At 53.4% G+C, this 21,922-nt stretch overlaps 1 protein-coding gene across 1 annotated transcript in view; it reads right to left on the bottom strand.

Moving 5' to 3' along the window:
- Positions 1-4,047: 4,047 nt before the first annotated feature.
- The window catches only part of COPG1 (coat protein complex I subunit gamma 1), a 40,759-nt gene continuing 22,884 nt past the window's right edge, over positions 4,048-21,922 (bottom strand). The window contains exons 14-24 of the mRNA XM_075995926.1: positions 21,081-21,324; positions 17,754-17,829; positions 16,449-16,552; positions 14,745-14,870; positions 14,432-14,500; positions 12,779-12,921; positions 12,497-12,668; positions 10,844-10,941; positions 9,498-9,636; positions 7,970-8,068; positions 4,048-4,593 (exon numbers count right to left, since the gene is read on the bottom strand). Of these exons, the coding sequence (XP_075852041.1) occupies positions 4,463-4,593; positions 7,970-8,068; positions 9,498-9,636; positions 10,844-10,941; positions 12,497-12,668; positions 12,779-12,921; positions 14,432-14,500; positions 14,745-14,870; positions 16,449-16,552; positions 17,754-17,829; positions 21,081-21,324 (1,401 nt within the window). The 3' untranslated portion in view covers positions 4,048-4,462. The remainder of the gene's footprint in view (positions 4,594-7,969; positions 8,069-9,497; positions 9,637-10,843; positions 10,942-12,496; positions 12,669-12,778; positions 12,922-14,431; positions 14,501-14,744; positions 14,871-16,448; positions 16,553-17,753; positions 17,830-21,080; positions 21,325-21,922) is intronic.

Genomic DNA, 21,922 nt, shown 5'->3' with positions numbered 1-21,922 from the left:
CCCCCCGGCGCGGGGTCACTCGTGCGCGGCCTCCCGGCCCGCTTAGCCACGCCCCGCCCTCGCCTGGGCCAATGGAGCGCGTGACCACGCCCCCGCGATCCCGGCATGCTGTGCGCGCCGCGATGGCCGCGCGCTTCCCTTCCGATCTCCGCTCCGCGGCGACCCCCGCGCCGCCTCCCGCGGCCGCCGCCCCGGGCTCCAGGCCGCTGCGGGCGCGCGGGTCCCCTAGACGACGCCGCCGTCGTCCCCCCATCGGGCCCCGCCGTCGTGCGCCTGCGCGGGCGGGGACCCGGGAGAGTTGGGGAAACTGAGTCACGGCATCCCCCGCCACGCCGGGCAGGCCGCCCCGGGTCGGGGCGAGGTTCTCCGGGCGTCCCCTCGCTCCCGGGCTGGGGACATTCACAGAGGCGGGCTCCCCAGGTGTGTCGTCGGCCGCCAGGGCAGGTGACACACCTGGCGTGGGGCTCACAAGCCCTGCGGCCTCCACCAAACACGGGCCTCCTATTTTTGTGTGTGTGGGGGGACACGGAGTCTCGCCCTGTCGCCCCTGGCCGGAGTGAGCGCCGTGGGGTCCTCAGCCTCGCTCACAGCAGCCTCCGACTCCTGGCCTCCAGCGGGCCTCCCGCCTCGGCCTCCCTCCGGAGTAGCTGGGACTACAGGCGTGAGCCTCCACGCCCGGCTCATGTTTTTTTCTCCATATATATTAGTTGGCCAATTAATTTCTTTCTATTTACAGTAGAGACGGGGTCTGGCTCTTGCTCAGAGGCTGGCCTCCAACTCCCGGCCTCGAGCGATCCTCCCGCCTCGGCCTCCCAGAGTGCTAAGGTTACAGATGGGAGCCACCAAGCACAGCTGGTTTTTCTGTATGTTTTTAGTCCTCTGGCTACATTTTTTCTGTTATTTTTAGTAGACGCGGGGTCTCGCTCTTGCTCAGAGGCTGGCCTCCAACTCCCGACCCCGAGCGAGCCTCCCGCCTCGGCCTCCCTCCTGAGAGTGGCTGGGACTACAGGCATGTGCCACCACGCCCGGCTCATTTTTTTTTTCTATATAATTTTTGTTGTCCAGCTCATTTCTATTTTTTTTTTTTTTTTTTTAGTAAAAGTCAGGCTCTTGCTCACATTGGTCTCCAACAGCTGACCTCGAGCGAGCCTCCTGCCTCAGCCTCCCTCCCGAGGAGTAGCTGGGACTACAGGCATGCGCCACCACGCCCGGCTCGTTTTTTTTCTCTATATATTTTTCTCATGGTCCAACTTCTATTTTCAGTAGAGACGGGGGTCTCGCTCTTGCTCAGGCTGGTTTCGAACTCCTGACCCCGAGCGATCCTCCCGCCTCGGCCTCCCTCCCGAATAGCTGGGACCACAGGCATGCGCCACCACGCCCGGCTCGTTTTTTTTTATGTATATATATATTTTTTCATGGTCCAGCTAATGTCTATTTTTAGCACAGACAGGGGTCTCCCTCTTGCTCAGGCTGGTTTCGAACTCCTGACCTCCTAAATCGATCCTCCCTCCTCGGCCTCCCAGAGTGCTGGGATGACAGGCCTGAGCCTCTGTGCCCGGCCTGCACAAAGGATTTCTAAATCTGTTACCAACGGGATCATTGAGGCAGGGCTGTTCCTTCCACTCCGTTCAGTCCCTGAACTCCGAGCAGAAGGCCGGGGACTCGCTCCAAGTCACACCTGGCGCCAGGTGACACCGGGCCAAATGACTGAGGACAGGAATGGGTGCGAATGCAATGCCCGCGTTAGGGTGATGCCCTTCACTCAGCAAACCCGGGCTGCTCCCCGCCTGCCTGGGGCTTGGGGCTTCTACGAAACCACCAAAGTGGCCAGGCGCGGAGGCTCGCGCCTGTCATCCCGACACTCTGGGAGGAGGCCGAGGAGGGAGGATCGCTGGAGGTCAGGAGGTCGAGGCCAGCCTGAGCAAGATCGAGACCCCGTCTCTACTATCAATAGAAATTAATTGGCCAACTAAAAATATATACAAAAAACGAGCCGGGCGTGGAGTCGCATGCCTGCAGTCCCAGCTACTCCGGAGGGAGGCCGAGGCGGGAGGCTCGCTATCGAGATCAGGAATTCCCGACCAGTCCCAGCAAGAGCGAGACCCCGTCTATAGCACAAATAGAAAAAAATAAATTGGCCAACTGAAAATATGTAGCAAATATATATATATATATATATATATATATAGCCAGGCGTGGCGGCGCATGCCTGTGGTCCCAGCTACTCGGGAGGGAGGCCGAGGCGGGAGGCTCGCTCGAGGTCCGCAGACCAATGTGAGCAAGAGCCTGACTTCTAGTAAAAAAGAAAAAAAAAAAAGAAATTAATTGGCCAACTAAAAATATATAGAAAAAATGAGCCGGGCGTGGTGGCGCGTGCCTGTGGTCCCAGCTACTCGGGAGGGAGGCCGAGGCGGGAGGCTCGCTCGAGGTCCGCAGCTGGAGACCAATGTGAGCAAGTGCCCGACTTCTACTAAAAAAAAAAAAAAGAAAAGAAATGAGCCGGACAACTAAAAATATATAGAAAAAAACAAAAAATGAGACGGGCGTGGCGGCGCATGCCTGTGGTCCCAGCTACTCGGGAGGGAGGCCGAGGCCGGAGGATCGCTTGAGGCCAGGAGCCGGAGGCTGCTGTGAGCGAGGCTGAGGCCACGGCGCTCACTCCAGCCCGGGCGACAGAGCGAGACTCTGTCTCAAAAAAAAAAAAAACCAAAAAAAACACCAAAGGGCTGTGAGTTCCAAGGTGACGGAGCAGGCAGGTGTTTTTTTTATTTTATTTTTTAGGGCCTGACTTTAGGGCATTTTTTTTTTTAGGCAGGCAGGTGTTCTATCCTGGTGGCGTGAGGTCTCAATGCGGGGTGGGAGGGGACAGTGAAGCACCTGCCGTGTGTCCCCGAAAAACCAGACGGGGCCTTGTATTTATTTCCTTTCCCCCAAGAAGACACCCCGGTAGGGCTGAGGATTTTCAGGGCACGGGTCATTTTATTTTATTTTCCAAGCACGGCACAACCGTGTCCCCGGATTCAAATAAAGAGGGAAGACGTCTACTTACTGGAACGTCCTCCTCCCTCTCCGGACCCCGCCCCCAGACTCTGTTTCCCCTTTAGAACCGACCTCCCCCCGTCCTCCAGCCGCCCCCCCCCCCAGCCCTCGCGACGACGGGGCGGACGGGCAGAGCGTCTGTCCCGACCCGTGGATGAGACACGGGTCGTCGTCGTGCAGACTTTTGCCCTGCGTAACCATGGCAACCGTTGCTAAGGACCATCTTCAGGGTCGGGCTTTGACGGCCCGAATGTTCAGACGTCCCGCTAAGGGGCTCATTTTTTCGGGGTCGGGGGGGCTCTGACGGCTCCAATGCTCGGACGTCCCACTAAGGGGCTGGTTTTGGGGGTCGGGAGGCTTTGACACCTCGGACATCCCGCTAAGGGGCTGGTTTTGGGGGTCGGGGGGCTTTGACAGCTCAAATGCTTGGACGTCTCGCTAAGGGGCTGGTTTTCGGGGTGGGGGGCTCTGACACCTCAAATGCTCAGACGTCCCACTGAGGGGCTCAATTTTTGGGGTGGGGGGCTTTGACGTCTCGGACATCCCGCTAAGGGGCTGATTTTGGGGGGCCGGGGGGCTTTGACGGCGCAAATGCTCTGACATCCCGCTTAGGGGCTAGATTTTTGGGGTCGGGGGGCTTTGACGGCTCAAATGCTCAGACGTCCTGCTGAGGGGCTCAATTTTTGGGGTCCGGGGGCCTTTGACGCCTCGGACATCCCGCTAAGGGGCTGGTTTTTGGGGTCGGGGGGCTTTGACACCTCAAATGCTCAGACGTCCCGCTAAGGGGCTCGATTTTTGGGGTCGGGGGGCTTTGACGGCTCAAATGCTCGGACGTCCCGCTGAGGGGCTCATTTTTCCGGGGTGGGGGGGGGGCTCTCACGGCGCAAACCCTGGGACATCCCGCCGAGGGGCTCGATCTTTTCGGGGAGAAGCCCCGGCAAGCAAGCACGGGCCCGCGGGGGTAGCATCCATCCATCCCATCCCATCAATAACCGTTTATTTCGGGGATCTGAGACGGTTTCTCTTATTATTTTTTTTTTTTTGGGGAGGGGACGGCGAAAAAAAGAAATCCAGAGAGGGAGGCGCGAACCCCTCATTCCTCCCCAACGACCCTTCTTCCCCCCTTCCTTTTTTTTTTTTTTTTTACCCATCCCGGGCAGGACGACAAGATTTTATAGGACAAGCATTTAAATATCCATCCCCATCCTACTAAAAAAAAAAAAAAAAAAAAAATTAAAAAAATTTAAGTCATTCCCCCCAAAGTCCCAGATTTGGGGGGCGGGCAGGAGGGTAGAATTTTTTAAAAAATAATACTAATAATATCTATTTGCAGTGATTCCTAATGGCCTGGGGAAGACGCGCAGAGGCGAGGGGGTGGGGGGACGCAGCAGGGGAGAGGAGCAGACTCCCGCCCGCGGGGACCTCAGCCCACGGAGGCCAGGATGACGTCCACCGGCAGCTCCTGGGAGCTCCTGGCCGTCACCTGCATGGTCACCGTGTCAAGAAGCAGCAGCCGGGAGCGCACCAGGATGTCGTGGCCGCCGCGGAACACGCCTGCAGGGAAAGACGGCAGAGGCGCGGGAGGGACGGTGGGGGCGAGGGCCGGCGCAGCGGCAGCCCTGCTGCTGCAGGGAGGAGGGAGGCGGCCGGAAAGGTAGGCTGACCGCGTCCCCTCAACAAGGCTCTTTTTTTTCTTTTTTTGGGGGGGACAGAGTCTCGCGCTGTGTCGCCCGGGCCGGAGGGAGTGCCGTGGCGGCAGCCTCGCTCACGGCAGCCTCCGGCTCCTGGCCTCCGGCGAGCCTCCCGCCTCGGCCTCCACCCTCCCGAGTAGCTGGGACGACAGGCATGCGCCTCCACGCCCGGCTTGTTTTTTCTGTAGATATTAGTTTCTTTCTATTTTTTTAAATTTCTTTTTTTTTTTTTTTGAGACAGAGTCTCGCTTTGTTGTCCAGGCTAGAGTGAGTGCCGTGGCGTCACCCTAGCTCACAGCAACCTCAAACTCCTGGGCTCGAGTGATCCTCCTGCCTCAGCCTCCCGAGTAGCTGGGACTACAGGCATGCGCCACCACGCCCGGCTAATTTTTTATATATATATCAGTTGGCCAATTAATTTCTTTCTATTTATAGTAGAGACGGGGTCTCGCTCTTGCTCAGGCTGGTTTTGAACTCCTGACCTCGAGCAATCCGCCCGCCTCGGCCTCCCAAGAGCTAGGATTACAGGCGTGAGCCACCGCGCCTGGCTTAAATTTCTTTTTAATAGAGAAATTAATTTGTTTCTATTTTTTAGTTAGAGACGGGGTCCCGCTCTTGCTCAGGCCGGCCTCCAACTCCTGACCTCGAGCGAGCCTCCCGCCTCGGCCTCCCAGAGTGCTGGGATGACAGGCTTGACGCTAACAAGGCCTCTTGACTTTGCCCCCCCTGGGTGGCTTTGCTATGCTCGACTGCAAAAAGGGAAACCGATGATGACACTTGACCACAAGGCCGGGCGCGGTGGAGGCTCACGCCTGTCATCCCAGCACTCTGGGAGGGAGGCCGAGGCGGGAGGCTGGCTCGAGGCCAGGGGTCCGAGACCGGCCTGAGCAAGAGCGAGACCCCGTCTCTACTGAAAACACAGACGAATTCGCCAAACAACTAAAAATAATATAGAAAAAAACGAGCCGGGGCGCGGCGGCGCGTGCCCGTCGTCCCAGCCACTCGGGAGGGAGGAGGCTGAGGCGGGAGGATCGCTCGGGGTCAGGAGTTCGAAACCAGCCTGAGCAAGAGCGAGAGCCCGTCTCTACTAAAAAAATAGAAAGAAATTAATTGGCCAACTAAAAATATATGTAAGGCCGGGCGCGGTGGCTCACGCCTGTAATCCTAGCACTTTGGGAGGCCGAGGCGGGCGGATTGCTCAAGGTCAGGAGTTCGAAACCAGCCTGAGCGAGACCCCGTCTCTACCAAAAATAGAAAGAAATTAATTGACCAACTAAAAATATATATACAAAAAATTAGCTGGGCGTGGTGGCGCATGCCTGTAGTCCCAGCTACTCGGGAGGCCGAGGCAGGAGGATCACTTGAACCCAGGAGTTGGAGGTTGCTGTGAGCCAGGCTGACGCCACGGCACTCACTCTAGCCTGGGTAACAGAGTGAAACTCTGTCTCAAAAAAAAAAAAAATGTAGAAAAAACGAGCCGGGCATGGTGGCGCATGCCTGTCGTCCCAGCCACTCGGGAGGGTGGAGGCCGAGGCGGGAGGCTCGCTGGAGGCCAGGAGTCTGAGGCTGCTGTGAGCGAGGCTGATCCCCCTGCACTCTAGCCCGGGCGACAGAGCGAGACTCTGCCTCAAATAATAATAATAATAATAATAATAATTATAACCACATTTATTTCAGGGCTCTGCCAAGTTGAGCCGTATTAATGGACGGTTAAGGTTAAGGCCCAGGGCCTCGCTCTGTCACAAGTCGCCCGCATGGCAGAACACAGAGGAAGGGGACAGTCCCGCCCAGACCTAAAAAACCACAGAGCAGGTGTCCCCAAATCCCAGGGGGTGACCTGCGTCAGTCTGGGCGGAAACGACGGTCCCCGGGGCGGTTGCTCAGCTGGGAGCCGGGCACCGAGGCAGAACGGCCTCGACCGTGTTTGTAAACAATCGGCCAAAAAAATAGTAATAATAGTAAAATCTCACTTCCTTTTGTTAATTGTTTTTTTTTTTTTTTTTTTTTTGAGACAGAGTCTGGCTCTGTCGCCCGGGCTGGAGTGAGCGCCGTGGCGTCGGCCTCGCTCACGGCAGCCTCCGACTCCTGGCCTCGAGCAATGATCCTCCTGCCTCGGCCTCCCTCCCTGGTAGCTGGGACGACAGGCACGCGCCTCCACGGCTGGCTAATTATTTCTATGTATATTAGTTGGCCCGGCTAAATATTTATATATATATATTAATTGGCCAATTAATTATGTTTCTATTTATAGTAGATACAGGGTCAGGCTGGCCTCCAAAACTCCTGACCTCGAGCGATCCTCCCGCCTCAGCCTCCCTCCCGAGTAGCTGGGACGACAGGCATGCGCCACCACGCCCGGCTCGTTTTTTTCTATATATATTTTTAGTTGGCCAATTAATTTCTTTCTATTTTTTTTTTTTTTACTAGAGACGGGGTCTTGCTCTTGCTCAGGCTGGCCTCCACCTCCTGACCTCGAGCGAGCCTCCCTCCTCAGCCTCCCTCCCGAGTAGCTGGGACTACAGGCGTGCGCCACCACGCCCGGCTCATTTTTTTCTATATATATGTTTTTAGTTGGGCGATTAATTTCTTTCTATTTTTTTTAGTAGAGAGAGGGGGGATCTTGCTCTTGCTCAGGCCGGCCTCCAACTCCTGACCTCGAGCGATCCTCCCGCCTCGGCCTCCCAGGGTGCTGGAATTATAGGCGTGAGCCACCGCACCCGGCCTGCCTTTTAATTTTTTCTTCTTTTTTTTTTCCAGACAGAGTCTCGCTCTGTCGCCCGGGCTGGAGTGAGCGCCCTGGCGTCAGCCTCGCTCACAGCAGCCTCCGACTCCTGGCCTCGAGCAATGATCCTCCCGCCTCAGCCTCCCTCCCGAGTAGCTGGGACGACAGGCGTGCGCCACCACGCCCGGCTCACTTTTTCTATATATATTTTCAGTCGTCCAGCTCATTTCTTTCTATTTTTTTTTTTTTTAGTAGAGACGGTGGGGGGGGGGGATCTCGCTCTTGCTCAGGCCGGCCTCCAACTCCTGACCTCGAGCGATCCTCCCTCCTCGGCCTCCTCCCAGAGTGCCGGGACGACAGGCTCGTGAGCCCCCGGCGCCCGCCCGGCCCGCCCTGTGAGATCTAAATTCCGTGGATTTTGATCCCCCACCCCCTCAGGGCGTCCCCGGGCCCCGGGCTCAAGTGACGCCCAGACCCCACGGGACACCGGGCCTCCCCGCCTGGGCCTGGGGCTTACCGGCCAGGAGCAGCGTGTGCGTGTTCTTGTTGTCCGGGACCCTGTCGGACCTCTCGCAGGGGTGCAAGCCCAGGAACTTCACGATGCTGCCCACGGCCTCTGCGGGGACACGTCCGAGTGAGGGGCCCACTCGGGCCGGGCCCGCGACGCCACCGTCCCCAACACCCCCCGCTGCGAGCCACGCTCCGCTCCTCTCTGTTCTTCTTCTTTTTTTTTTTAAAGATTTTATTCTTTGAATTATATATTTTCTTCTTTTGTTTCTCTTGTTTTTATTTTAAATGGGGAACAAAGTCATCTTATGGGTTTTTTTTCTTTTTCTTTCTTGTTCTTTTATTTTCTGTGCCTTTAATTGCTCTTTGTTCTTTTATTTCTTTCCTTTTTCTTTTAAATGGGGAACAAAGTGATCTTGTATTTTTTCTTTCTTGTTCTTTTCTTTTTTATTCCTTTAATTACTTTTTGTTGTTTTCTTTCTTTTTTCTTTTAAATGGGGAAGAAAGTGATCTTGTAAATTTTTTTCTTTTTTATTCCTTTTTCATTCCTTTCATTACTTTTTGTTCTTTTATTTCTTTCCTTTTTCTTTTAAATGGGGAAGAAGGTGATCTTGTTAATTTTTTTTTCTTTCTTCTTTTATTTTTTATTCCTTTAATTACTTTTTGTTCTTTTATTTCTTTCCTTTTTCTTTTAAATGGGGAAGAAAGTGATCTTGTTAATTTTTTTTCTTTTCTATTCTTTTCTTTTTCATTCCTTTAATTACTTTTTGTTCTTTTATTTCTTTCCTTTAATTACTTTTTTTGTTTTATTTCTTTCCTTTTTATTTTAAGTAGGGAAGAAAGTTATCTTGTTTTTTTTTTATTCTTTTATTTTTTATTCTTTTAGTTACTTTTTGTTCTTTTATTTCTTTCCTTTAATTAATTTTTGTTGTTTTATTTCTTTCCTTTCTATTTTAAATGGGGAAGAAAGTGATCTTGTATTTTTTTTTCTCTTTCTTATTCTTTTGTTTTTTATTCCTTTATTTACTTTTTGTTCTTTTATTTATTTTAAATGGGGAAGAAAGTAATCTTGTATTTTTTTTCTCTTTCTTATTCTTTTATTTTTTATTCCTTTATTTACTTTTTGTTCTTTTATTTATTTTAAATGGGGAAGAAAGTAATCTTGTATTTTTTTTTCTTTTTTATTCTTTTTTTTTTTTGAGACAGAGTCTCGCTCTATTGCCCGGGCTAGAGTGAGTGCCGTGGCGTCAGCCTCGCTCACAGTAGCCTCCGACTCCTGGCCTCCAGCGAGCCTCCTGCCTCAGCCTCCCTCCCGAGTAGCTGGGACTACAGGCATGCGCCACCATCCCTGGCTAATTTTGTCTATATGTATTAGTTGGCCAATTAATTTCTTTCTATCTTTAGTAGAGACGGGGTCTCGCTCTTGCTCAGGCTGGTTTCGAACTCCTGACCTCGAGCGATCCTCCCGCCTCGGCCTCCCAGAGTGCCGGGATGACAGGCGTGAGCCTCCGCCCCCGGCCTGTTCCCAGGGTTTTTACCTTCGAGGGTCTTCATGGTGGACAAGGTGAAGGTTTCCTCCTTCTCGAACTCGTCCCCGACCTCATCCCAGACGGCCTCGAAGTTCATCTTCATGACCTTTTGGATGTGGTCGGCGACAGTCACCTCTAAGTCTTCCAGCTGGCGAGAGAGACATGGAGGGTCACGTTGGGGACCCATGTGTCCCCCCAAGACCGGGGGAGAGAGAGGGGGACTCCCCGGATCCCCGCAGCCCAGGGCCTCGGCTGTGAACCGATCCCCTCGCCCCTTCCTGCGGGTCCCTAACCGGCAGCCCGCTGGCGCGGAGACCTGCACGAGCGTTGGGGACACGGCCTCAGAGTCGCCCCCTCCCCCCGGGCGAGGGGCGTCCCTTCGACGGAAATCGCCCCGGCCGGGCCCGGTACGGAGGCTCACGCCTGTCATCCCGGCACTCTGGGAGGAGGCCGAGGTGGGAGGATCGCTCGAGGTCGGGAGTGTTCGAGGCCAGCCTGAGCAAGAGCGAGACCCCGTCTCTACTAAAAAGAATAGAAAGAAATTAATTGGCCGGGCGCGGTGGCTCACGCCTGTAATCCTAGCACTTTGGGAGGCCGAGGCGGGCGGATTGCTCAAGGTCAGGAGTTCGAAACCAGCCTGAGCGAGACCCCGTCTCTACCAAAAATAGAAATAAATTAATTGACCAACTAAAATATATATACAAAAAATTAGCTGGGCATGGTGGCGCATGCCTGTAGTCCCAGCTACCCGGGAGGCTGAGGCAGGAGGATCGCTTGAGCCCAGGAGTTTGAGGTTGCTGTGAGCTAGGCCGACGCCACGGCACTCACTCTAGCCTGGGCAAGAAAGCGAGACTCTGTCTCAAAAAAAAAAAAAAAAGAAAGAAATTAATTGGCCAACTAATATATATATATGTAGAAAAAATTAGCCAGCCTGTCATCCCAGCACTCTGGGAGGAGGCCGAGCCGGGAGGATCGCTCGAAGTCAGGAGGTCGAGGCCAGCCTGAGCAAGAGCGAGACGCTGTCTCTACTAAAAACAAAACAAAACAAAACAAAAAAAAATAGAAAGAAATGAGCTAGACAACTAAAAATATCTGGGAAAACTGAGCCGGGCGTGGTGGCGCACGCCTGTAGTCCCAGCTATTCGGGAGGGAGGCTGAGGCAGGAGGATCGGTTGAGGCCAGGAGTCGGAGGCTGCTGTGAGCGAGGCTGACGCCACGGCGCTCACTCTAGCCCGGGCGACAGAGTGAGAGACTCTGACTCCAAAAAAAAAAAAAAAAAAAAAGGGATTTTAAGGAGAGAACAGCAAGAAAAGGGTTCCAGAACGAGGCTGAGCCTCGGGTCGCGAGACCCTTACCAGGTACTCATCCTCGTAGCCTTCCTCATCGGTCTCCCCGGTGGTCGGGTCGCAGTCCTTGATGGTGAACTTCATCACGCAGCTGAACGTGCAGGCCACTGGGGGGGGGGGCGGGGGAGGGGGGAAGGGGAAAGAGGCCCAGCGGTTACGGTGTCACCCGCCCCAGGGGGAAATTAAAATTACAGAAAAGATAAAAAAAAAAAAAAAAAGAAGAAAACAGAAAAATGGAAAAAGAAATTAAACAAAATTAAAAAAGAAAAAAAGGAAAAGACATTTAACATAATTGCAAAAAATATTTAAAAGAACGAAAATAGAACAAAAAAAGAAAAGAGATTAAACAAAATAGAAAAAGGATCAAAAAAGAAAAAATGAAACAAAAAGAAATTAAAATTATAGAAAAGATAAAAAAACAGAAAATGGAAAAAGAAATTAAACAAAATTAAAAAAAAAGAAAAAGACAAAAAGGAAACAAAAAAAGGGAAAGACATTTAACATAATTACAAAAAAAATATTTAAAAGAACGAAAATAGAACAAAAAAAGAAAAGAGATTAAACAAAATTATAAAAGGATGAAAAAAGAAAAAATGAAACGAAAAGAAAGAAAAGAAATTAAAATTATAGAAAAGATTTAAAAAACAGAAAAATGGAAAAAGAAATTAAACAAAATTAAAAAAAGAAAAAGAAAAAAGGAAACAAAAAAAGGGAAAGACATTTAACATAATTACAAAAAATATTTAAAAAATGAAAATAGAACAAAAAAAGAAATTAAAATTAAAAAAGGATTAAAAAATATGAAATGAAAAAAGAGAAAAGAAATTAAAATTATACAAAAGATAAAAAAAGAAAACAGAAAATGGAAAAAGAAATTAAACAAAACTACAAAAAAAGAAAAAAAAAAAGGAAATGAAAAAAAGGGAAAGACATTTAACATAATTACCAAAAATATATAAGAAAAAGAAAATAGAAAATAAACAGAAATTAAAATTAAAAAAGGCTTAGGAAACAAAAAATGAAATGAAAAAAGAGAAATTAAAATTATACAAAAGATAAAAAAAAAAGAAAACAGAAAATGGAAAAAGAAATTAAACAAAACTAAAAAAAAAGAAAAAGAAAAGAAGGAAATGAAAAAAAGGAAAAGACCATTTAACATAATTACCAAAAATATATAAGAAAAAGAAAATAGAAAAGAAACAGAAATTAAAATTAAAAAAGGCTTAGGAAACAAAAAAATGAAATGAAAAAAGAGAAATTAAAATTATACAAAAGATAAAAAAAAAAGAAAACAGAAAATGGAAAAAGAAATTAAAAAAAAAAGAAAAGAAGGATATGAAAAAAAGGAAAAGACCATTTAACGTAATTACAAAAGATATATAAGAAAACAAAACAAAACAAAAAAAAGGAACGAAAACAGAAATTAAACAAAATGAAATAAAAAGACAAACAGAAAAAGATTTAATGATCAAGAAAGAAAAAAAAGGAAAAGACATTCAACAAAATAAAAAAATAAAAAAAAGATAAAAACATTGAAAGACAAAAAAAAAAAAAAGAAAGAAAAAGAGACTGACATGAAGGAGTCGCCAAGAGCGGGTTCAAGGATTCCAGGCTCCCCTCGGTCCCTGATGGCCGGGGCCTCCGCACCCACGGGGGCCTCACCTGCGGTGGGGTCGTCCCTGGGCAGGGCCACCAGGGTGTAGCAGGTGCCGGGCTGGTTGTAGGGGAGGCTGCGGGCGGGCACCTGGCACAGCACCTGGTAGGCCTCGGTGGGCTCCATGTGCACCGTCACGTCCTCCAGGGTCTGGTCGTTGAGCGTGTTGGTGCAGTCGAACTGGACGGGGCCGGGGAGGAGGCTGAGGACACCCCCGTCCCTCCGGGCCAGATCCACCGACCCGCCGGCCGGCCTCCCCGCTGGGCCTCCGCCCCCCCGCCCGGGCTCACCTGGAACACCATGTGCTCGGGGAAGGTGTGCTTGGTGCAGCGGATGACGTACTCGGTCTCGGACTCCGTGAGGGCCACGGGCTCGGGCGAGGACTTGAAGAGGGGGCCCAGGCCCCGGAACTCGGGCACGGCCGCGAGCTGCTCTGAAAGGCAGAGGCCGGGGCCGCTCAGCCTCCTCAGCCTCCCCGCCTCCCGGGAGGACCACTGGCCGGGGCCTCGTGAAGCAAGAGAGGCTCGCTCCGTCACCGGGGCTGGATGGAGTGAGCGCCGTGGCGTCGGCCTCGCTCACAGCAGCCTCCGACTCCTGGCCTCCAGCGATGATCCTCCTGCCTCAGCCTCCCTCCCTCCCGAGTAGCTGGGACGACAGGGATGCGCCACCACGCCCGGCTCGTTTTTTCTATTTATATTTTTATATTTTTCGCTGTCCAGCTCATTTTTTTGTACTTTTTTTAGCAGAGACGGGGTCTCGCTCTTGCTCAGGCTGGCCTTGACCTCCTGGCCTCCAGCGAGCAATCCTCCTGCCTCGGCCTCCCTCCCACCCGAGTAGCTGGGACGACAGGCATGCGCCACCATGCCCGGCTCGTTTTTTTAAAATATATTTTTAGTCGTCCAGCTCATTTTTTTCTATTTCTTTTTTTTTTCTTTTCCAGTAGAGACGGGGTCTCGCTCTTGCTCCGGCGGGTCTCGACCTCATGACCTCGAGCGATCCTCCTGCCTCAGCCTCCCTCCCGAGTAGCCAAAACTACAGGCATTAGCCACTATGCCCGGCTCATTTTTTTTTCTATACCTTTTTAGCTGTCTGGATAATTTCTATTTTTTTTTTTTTTAGAGAGATGGGGTCTCATTCTTGTTGAAGCTGGCCTCAAACTCCTGGCCTCAAGCGATCCTCCCACCTCAGCCTCCTCCCGAGTATCTGGGACTACAGGCATGCGCCACCACGCCCGGCTCATTTTTAATATATATTTTTAGTCGGCAAGCTCATTTATTCTCTTTTTTTTTTTTCTTAGTAGAGACGGGGGTCTCGTTCTTGCTCAGGCTGGCCTCGACCTCCTGACCTCGAGCGATTCTCCCGCCTTGGCCTCTTACAGTGCTGGGCTGACAGGAGTGAGCCACTGCACCCTGGCCTTCTCATGGTTTTTTGAGACAGAGTCTCACTCTGTTGCCCGGGCTAGAGTGTCGCGGCGTCAGCCTCTCTCACCGCAGCCTCCAACTCCTGGCCTCCAGCGATCCTCCCGCCTCGGCCTCCCTCCCGAGTAGCTGGGACTACAGGCATGCGCCACCACGCCCGGCTCGTTTTTTTTTTTTTTTTCTTATATCTTTTTAGCTGTCTGGATAATTTCCTTCTATTTTTTTTTAGTAGCGATGGGGCCTCACTTTTGTTCAAGGCTGGCCTCCAACTCCTGACCTCCAGCGATCCTCCCTCCTCGGCCTCCCTCCCGAGTAGCTGGGACTACAGGCATGCGCCTCCACGCCCGGCTCGTTTTTTTTCTGTATATATTTTTAGTCGCCCAGCTCATTTCTTTCTACTTATAATAGAGAGACGGGGTCTCGCTCTTGCTCAGGCTGGCCTCGACCTCCCGACCTTGAGCGATCCTCCGTCCTGGGCCTCCAGACGGGACGGGGTGGCCCGGGCCCCCCCCACCGGCCACTCACCCTGGAAGATCTCCTGCCGGGTGGCCGCCACCTTCTCGGGCTGTTTGACCGCCGCGATCGGGGCGTTTTCTGCGGGGACAGACAGGCGTGGTGGCCGAGGGTCTCGGGGGTCACTGGGTGTCACCGCCCCCCCCCCCCCCCCCGTGCCACCACGCCGGGGCCACAAACCCCAGCCTCCCGAGAGACGGGTCCCCCCCGGCCCGCAGGACCCCGGCCACCCCGGTGCCCTGGACTGGCCTCCGGGCCTCCGCCCGGCCTCCAACTAGAGGCCCCCAGGGAGGGGGGCAGGGGAGCTGGCGGTCCCCGGCGTCACCTGCTCTTTGCTCGGTGGTGGGGGCGGTGGCCAAGGGCACAGACTTGAGGTCGAAGGGCTTGTCGGAAGGTTCTAGAGTGTACTGCTGCAGCGCCCGCTCCAGGCCCGGGATGGACACCGTGAGACCTGGAGGCCGGACGGGGAGGATGACAGGTAGAGGCCGGGAGGGGGGACAAGGGGACAGGTAGAGGCCGGGAGGAGAGACAGGGGGACAGGTGGAGGCCGGGAGGGGAGACAGGGGGACAGGTAGAGGCCGGGAGGAGAGACAGGGGGACAGGTGGAGGCCGGACGGGGAGGATGACAGATAGAGGCCGGGAAGGGGGACAAGGGGACAGGTAGAGGCCGGGAGGAGAGACAGGGGGACAGGTGGAGGCTGGGAGGGGAGACAGGGGGACAGGTGGAGGCCAGGAGGAGAGACAGGGGGACAGGTGGAGGCCGGGAGGGGAGACAGGGGGACAGGTGGAGGCCGGGAGGGGAGACAGGGGGACAGGTGGAGGCCGGGAGGAGAGACAGGGGGACAGGTAGAGGCCGGAAAGGGGGGAAACAGGGGGACAGGTGGAGGCCGGAAAGGGGGGAACAGGGGGACAGGTGGAGGCCGGGAGGGGGGGAGACAGGGGGACAGGTAGAGGCCGGAAAGGGGGGAAACAGGGGGACAGGTGGAGGCCGGAAAGGGGGGAACAGGGGGACAGGTGGAGGCCGGGAGGGGGGGAGACAGGGGGACAGGTGGAGGCCGGGAAGGGGGGAACAGGGGGACAGGTAGAGGCCGGAAAGGGGGGAAACAGGGGGACAGGTGGAGGCCGGGAAGGGGGGAAATGGGGACAGGTAGAGGCCGGAAAGGGGGGAAACAGGGGGACAGGTGGAGGCCGGGAAGGGGGGAAACAGGGGGACAGGTGGAGGCCGGGAGGGGGGGAGACAGGGGGACAGGTAGAGGCCAGAAAGGGGGGAAACAGGGGGACAGGTGGAGGCCGGAAAGGGGGGAACAGGGGGACAGGTGGAGGCCGGGAAGGGGGGAAACAGGGGGACAGGTGGAGGCCGGGAAGGGGGGAAACAGGGGGACAGGTGGAGGCCGGGAGGGGGGGAGACAGGGGGACAGGTAGAGGCCGGAAAGGGGGGAAACAGGGGGACAGGTGGAGGCCGGGAAGGGGGGAAACAGGGGGACAGGTGGAGGCCGGGAAGGGGGGAAATGGGGACAGGTAGAGGCCGGAAAGGGGGGAAACAGGGGGACAGGTGGAGGCCGGGAGGGGGGGAGACAGGGGAACAGGTGGAGGCCGGGAGGGGGGGAGACAGGGGGACAGGGGGACAGGTGGAGGCCGGGAGGGGAGGACCGGGGGACAGGTGGAGGCCGGGAGGGGAGGACCGGGGGACAGGTGGAGGCCGGGAGGGGGGACAGGGGGACAGGTGGAGGCTGGGAGGGGGGACAGGGGGACAGGTAGAGGCTGGGAGGGAGGACAGGGGGACAGGTAGAGGCCGGGAAGGGGGAAACAGGGGGACAGGTGGAGGCCGGGAAGGGGGGAAACAGGGGGACAGGTGGAGGCCGGGAGGGGGGGAGACAGGGGGACAGGTGGAGGCCGGGAAGGGGGGAGACAGGGGGACAGGTGGAGGCCGGGAGGGGGGGAGACAGGGGGACAGGTGGAGGCCGGGAGGGGGGGAGACAGGGGGACAGGTGGAGGCCGGGAGTGGAGGACAGGGAAAGCCAGGCCTCACCGTTGAGGATGTACCCAGCGTTCAGGGCCTTCTGCTTCTGCTCGAGGACGTTCAGGTAGAAGGTGGCCCTGTCCCGCACCTCGTTGTCATCGTCCATGACGCACCTGCGGCGACAACACCTGCTGCTCGGGGCTGGGGACACGCCCCCGGGGTGGCAGGGGGCTCTTGTGGGACGTTTGGGGTTTTTTTTTAAAAATTGCTTTAATACATACGTGTTTTTTTGGAGACAAGAGTCTCTCGCTCTGTCGCCGGGGCCGGAGTGAGCGCCGTGGCGTCAGCCTCCCTCACAGCGGCCTCCGACTCCTGGCCTCGAGCGAGCCTCCCGCCTCGGCCTCCCTCCTGGGTAGCTGGGACGACAGGCACGCGCCACCACGCCCGGCTTAGTTTTTTTTTCTATATATTTTTAGTCGTCCAGCTCGTTTCTTTCTTTCGTTCTTATTTTTTTTTTTTTGTAGAGACGGGGTCTGGCTCTTGCTCAGGCTGACCTCCATCTCCTGACCTCTAGCGAGCCTCCTGCCTCGGCCTCCCTCCCAAGTAGCGGGGACGACAGGCATGCGCCACCACGCCCGGCTCGTTTTTTTCCTTTTTTACTTGTTTGGCTAATTTCTTACTATTTTTTTTAGTAGAGACGGGGTCTCGCTCTTGCTCAGGCTGGCCTCCCACTCCTGGCCTCCAGCGATCCTCCCGCCTCGGCCTCCCTCCCGAGTAGCTGGGCCTACAGGCATGCGCCACCACGCCCGGCTCGTTTTCTCTGTATGTTTTTAGCTGGCCAATTAATTTCTATTTTTAATAGAAACAAAATAAAATAAAACAAAACAAAATTACTATCGCCCCGTCGTCGTCGTCTATCATTAACACACACACAAAAAAAAAAACAGGAGAGGCCGGGCGCGGTGGCTCACGCCTGTCATCCCGGCACTCTGGGAGGCCGAGGCGGGGGTGGATCGCTCGAGGTCAGGAGTTCGAGACCAGACTGAGCAAGAGCGAGACCCCGTCTCTACTATAAATAGAAAGAAATTAATTGGCCAACTGATATATATAGAAAAAAAAAAATTAGCCGGGCATGGTGGCGCATGCCTGTAGTCCCAGCTACTCGGGAGGCTGAGACAGGAGGATCGCTGAGCCCAGGAGTGTGAGGTTGCTGTGAGCGAGGCTGACGCCACGGCACTCACTCTAGCCTGGACAACAAAAGTGAGACTCTGTCTCAAAAAAAAAAAAAAAAAAAAAAGGAAGGGCCGGGGGTGGCGGGTGCGGGTCGCAGGTCGCAGGTCGCGGGTCGCGGATCGCAGCCGGGCGGGGACTGACCTCTTGAGCAGGACCAGGATGCTGGGCAGCATCTCCTCGTTTTGGGCTCCAAACTTGGCCAGGGCACTCACGGCGCCTGCGTGGAGGAAGGACAACGGGACTCTCACCCGGGGCCTCCCCCACCCGGACCTCGCCTCCCCCACCGGGACCGCGAATGTTCTCGAACTTCCGGCCCCACCCTCAGAACCCCCGGGGGCACAAGAGAGACCCAGGAAGGAGGCCCCAAGTCACCACCAAGGCAGTGAGTGCCTTTGAGAGGACCCTGGCCTCCTCCTGGGCCTCCACTTCTTCATGCACTCAGAGGGAACAGAGGCCGGGTGGGGCTGTGGCTCCCGACCTGGGCTCCCAGGAGCGATTTTCTTTCTCTTTTGTGTTTGTTTGTTTGTTTTTTGAGACAGAGAGTCACTCTGTCACCCCCTTGGCGTCAGCCTCCAACTCCTGGCCTCGAGCGAGCGATCCTCCTGCCTCGGCCTCCCTCCCGAGTAGCTGGGACTACAGGCATGTGCAACCACCCTGCCTAATTTTTTCTATGTATTTTCAGTTGCCTGATTGTTTTCTATTTTTAGTAGAGACGGGGTCTCCCGCTTGCTCAGGCTGGTTTCGAACTCCTGGCCTCGAGCGATCCTCCTGCCTCGGCCTCCCTCCCGAGCAGCTGGGACTACAGGCATGCGACACCACGCCCGGCTCATTTTTTCTATGTATTTTTAGTTGGCCAATTAATTTATTTCTGTTTTTAGTAGAGACGGGGTCTCGCTCTTGCTCAGGCTGGTCTTGAACTCCTGGCCTCCAGCGATCCTCCTACCTCGGCCTCCCTCCCGAGTAGCTGGGACTACAGGCACGCGCCACCACGCCCGGCTCATTTTTCTTTCTATATACTTTTAGTTGTCCAACTAATTTCTTTCTCATTTTTTTTATAGCAGAGACGGGGTCTGGCTGTTGCTCAGGCTGGCCTCGAACTCCTAACCTGGAGTGATCCTCCCTTCTCAGCCTCCCTCCCGATGAGCGGGGACTACAGGTACGCGCCAGCACGCCCGGCTCATTTTTTTCTGTATGTTTTTAGTTGGCCAATTAATTTCTTTCTATTTTTAGTAGAGACGGGCTCTCGCTCTTGCTCAGGCCAGTCTCGAACTCCTGACCTCAAACGGTCCTCCCGCCTCGGCCTCCCAGAGTGCTGAGATGACAGGCGTGAGCCTCCATGCCCGGCCTCAGGAGATATTTTCAAAATCACTAAGATGAGGCTACAGAAGTTGGCTACAATGTCAGGCCTGTCACCTTCCACATCCAAACTGCCTCAATTTCAGCCGGGCGCAGTGGCTCACGACTGTCATCCCGGCACTCTGGGAGGCCGAGGCAGGAGGATCGCTAGAGGACAGGAATTCGAGGCCAGCCTGAGCAAGAGCGAGACCCCGTCTCTACTAAACATAGAAAAAAATTAATTGGCCAACTAATATATATTAAAAAAAAAAAAATGAGCCGGGCGTGGTGGCGCATGCCTGTAGTCCCAGCTACTCGGGAGGGAGGCTGAGGCAGAAGGCTCGCTCGAGGCCAGGAGTCGGAGGCTGCCGTTAGTTAGTGAGGCTGAAGCCATGGCACTCTAGCCTGGGCAACAAAGTGAGACTGTCTTAAAAGTTCAATAATAATAATAATAATAATAATAAACATAAACCAACCAAAAAAACAAGCCAAGAGGACAAGTTCAATAATAATAATAAAAATTTAGGCAGGGCGCGGTGGCTTACGCCTGTCATCCCAGCACTCTGGGAGGCCGAGGCGGGCAGACTGCTCAAGGTCAGGAGTTGGAAACCAGCCTGAGCAAGAGCGAGACCCCGTCTCTAGTATAAATAGAAAGTAATTAATTGGCCAACTAAAAAAATATATAAAAAATGAGCCGGGCGTGGTGGCGCATGCCTGTGGTCCCAGCTACTCAGGAAGGAGGCTGAGGCAGGAGGCTCACTGGAGGCCAGGAGTTGGAGGCTGCTGTGAGCGAGGCTGACCCCACGGCACTCACTGTAGCCCGGGCGACAGAGGGAGACTCTGTCTCAAAAAATAAATAAATAAATAAATAAAAATAATAAATAATAAAAAAACAACAAGCCAAGAACCCCAAGTTCAACAATAATAATAAAAAAAATAAAAATAAAAACAACAAAAAAGAACAAGCCAAGAGGCCAATTTCAGTAATAACAAAATAAAAAACAACAAAGAACATTCCAAGGGGACAAGTTCAATAATAATAATAATAATAACGTAAATAAAAATCAAACAAACAAAAAAGAAAAAGCCGAGAGCTGAAGTTCAATAACAGTAAAAATAAAAAAACGAACAAAAAAGAACAAACCAAGAGCCCAAGTTCAATAACAATAAAAATGAAAAACAAAGAAACTAAAAAGAAGAAGCCAAAAGGCTAACTTCAATAACAATAACAATAAAAAAACAAACAAAAAAGAACAAGCCAAGAGCCCCAGCTCAGTAATAATAATAAGAATCAAAATAAAATCAACAAACGAGAACAAGCCAATTTCGATAATAATAAAAATAAAAAACAAACAACCGAAAGAACAAGCCAAGAGCCCCAGTTCAGCAATAATAATAACAACAACAACGAAAATAAAAACAACAAACGAGAAAAAGCCAAGTTCGACAACAATAAAAATAAAAAAGCATGGCCGGGCGCGGTGGCTCACGCCTGTAATCCTAGCTCTTGGGAGGCCGAGGCAGGCGGATTGCTCAAGGTCCGGAGTTCGAAACCAGCCTCGAAACCAGCCTGAGTGAGACCCTGTCTCTACTAAAAATAGAGAGAAACTAACTGACCAACTAAAAAATATATATAGAAAAAATTAGCTGGGCATGGTGGTGCATGCCTGTAGTCCCAGCTACTGGGGAGGCTGAGGCAGGAGGATCGCTTGAGCCCAGGAGTTTGAGGTTGCCGTGAGCGAGGCTGACGCCACGGCCCTCACACTAGCCTGGGCAACAAAGCGAGACTCTGTCTCAAAAAAAAGAAAATAAATAAAAAATAAAAAAGCAACCAACCAAAAGAACAAGCCAAGAGCCCCAGTTCGGCAACAACAACAACAACAACAAGGAAAACAAAAACAAGAAACGAGAACAAGCCAAGTTCGACAACAACAAAAATAAAAAAGCAGCCAACAACCCAAAAGGACAAGCCGAGAGCCCCCAGAGTTCAGCTATAACAACGACGACGACGACAACGAAAACAGAAACAACGAACGAGAACGCAGCCGACTTCAATAACAACTAAGACGATAACAAGACAACGTCCCACCCCGGACGGGAGCGCTCCCCGCCCCCCCGCGGGGGCCTCCGCACCTGCGCGGACCTCCTCCTGCTCCAGCACCACGCGGTTGTAGATGAAGCGGATGTACTTGGAGGGGCTGTTGGTCTTGGGCCCCTCCTGGCCCAGCAGGTGGAGGATGCGCGTGGCCAGCACGGTGAACTCGCAGTCCTCGATGAACTCGCACAGGTGCGACAGGCCCGTCTCCTTGCTCTCCGAGTTCTCCTCGATGATGCTGATGATGCAGTCCACGATGGCACGCTTGTACTCAAACCCGCCCTGCGGAGGAGGAAGGCAGAGGCCGGCCTCAACCTGGGAGGCTGCTTGCCGGCCTCAACCTGGGAGGGCTGCTTTCTGCCCCTGGGGAAGATCCAAGCCGGGCGCTGAGGCAAGGAGGGAGGACGAGTGGGAGGGAGGCCCGGAGGGGCAGGACAGGCGTCAGCCTCGCTCACAGCAGCCTCCGACTCCTGGCCTCCAGCGATCCTCCCGCCCCGGCCTCCCTCCCTCCCTCCAGAGTAGCTGGGACTACTACAGGCACGCGCCGCCACGCCCGGCTCATTTTTTTTTTTCTATATATTTTTCAGTCGGCAAATTAGTTTGTTTCTGTTTATAGCAGAGACGGGGTCTCGCTCTTGCTCAGGCTGGCCTCCAACTCCTGGCCTCGAGCGATCCTCCCGCCCCGGCCTCCCTCCCGAGTAGCTGGGACTACTACAGGCACGCACCGCCACGCCCGGCTCGTTTTTTTTTTTTCTATATATTTTTCAGTCGGCAAATTAGTTTGTTTCTGTTTATAGCAGAGACGGGGTCTCGCTCTTGCTCAGGCTGGCCTCCAACTCCCGACCTCGAGCGATCCTCCCGCCTCGGCCTCCCAGAGAGC

The sequence above is a fragment of the Microcebus murinus genome, chromosome 20 (assembly GCF_040939455.1).
Source record: "Microcebus murinus isolate Inina chromosome 20, M.murinus_Inina_mat1.0, whole genome shotgun sequence".
NCBI lineage: Eukaryota > Metazoa > Chordata > Mammalia > Primates > Cheirogaleidae > Microcebus > Microcebus murinus.
Note: the sequence above shows the minus strand (reverse complement) of the source record. Positions and strands in the feature narration are given on the sequence as shown.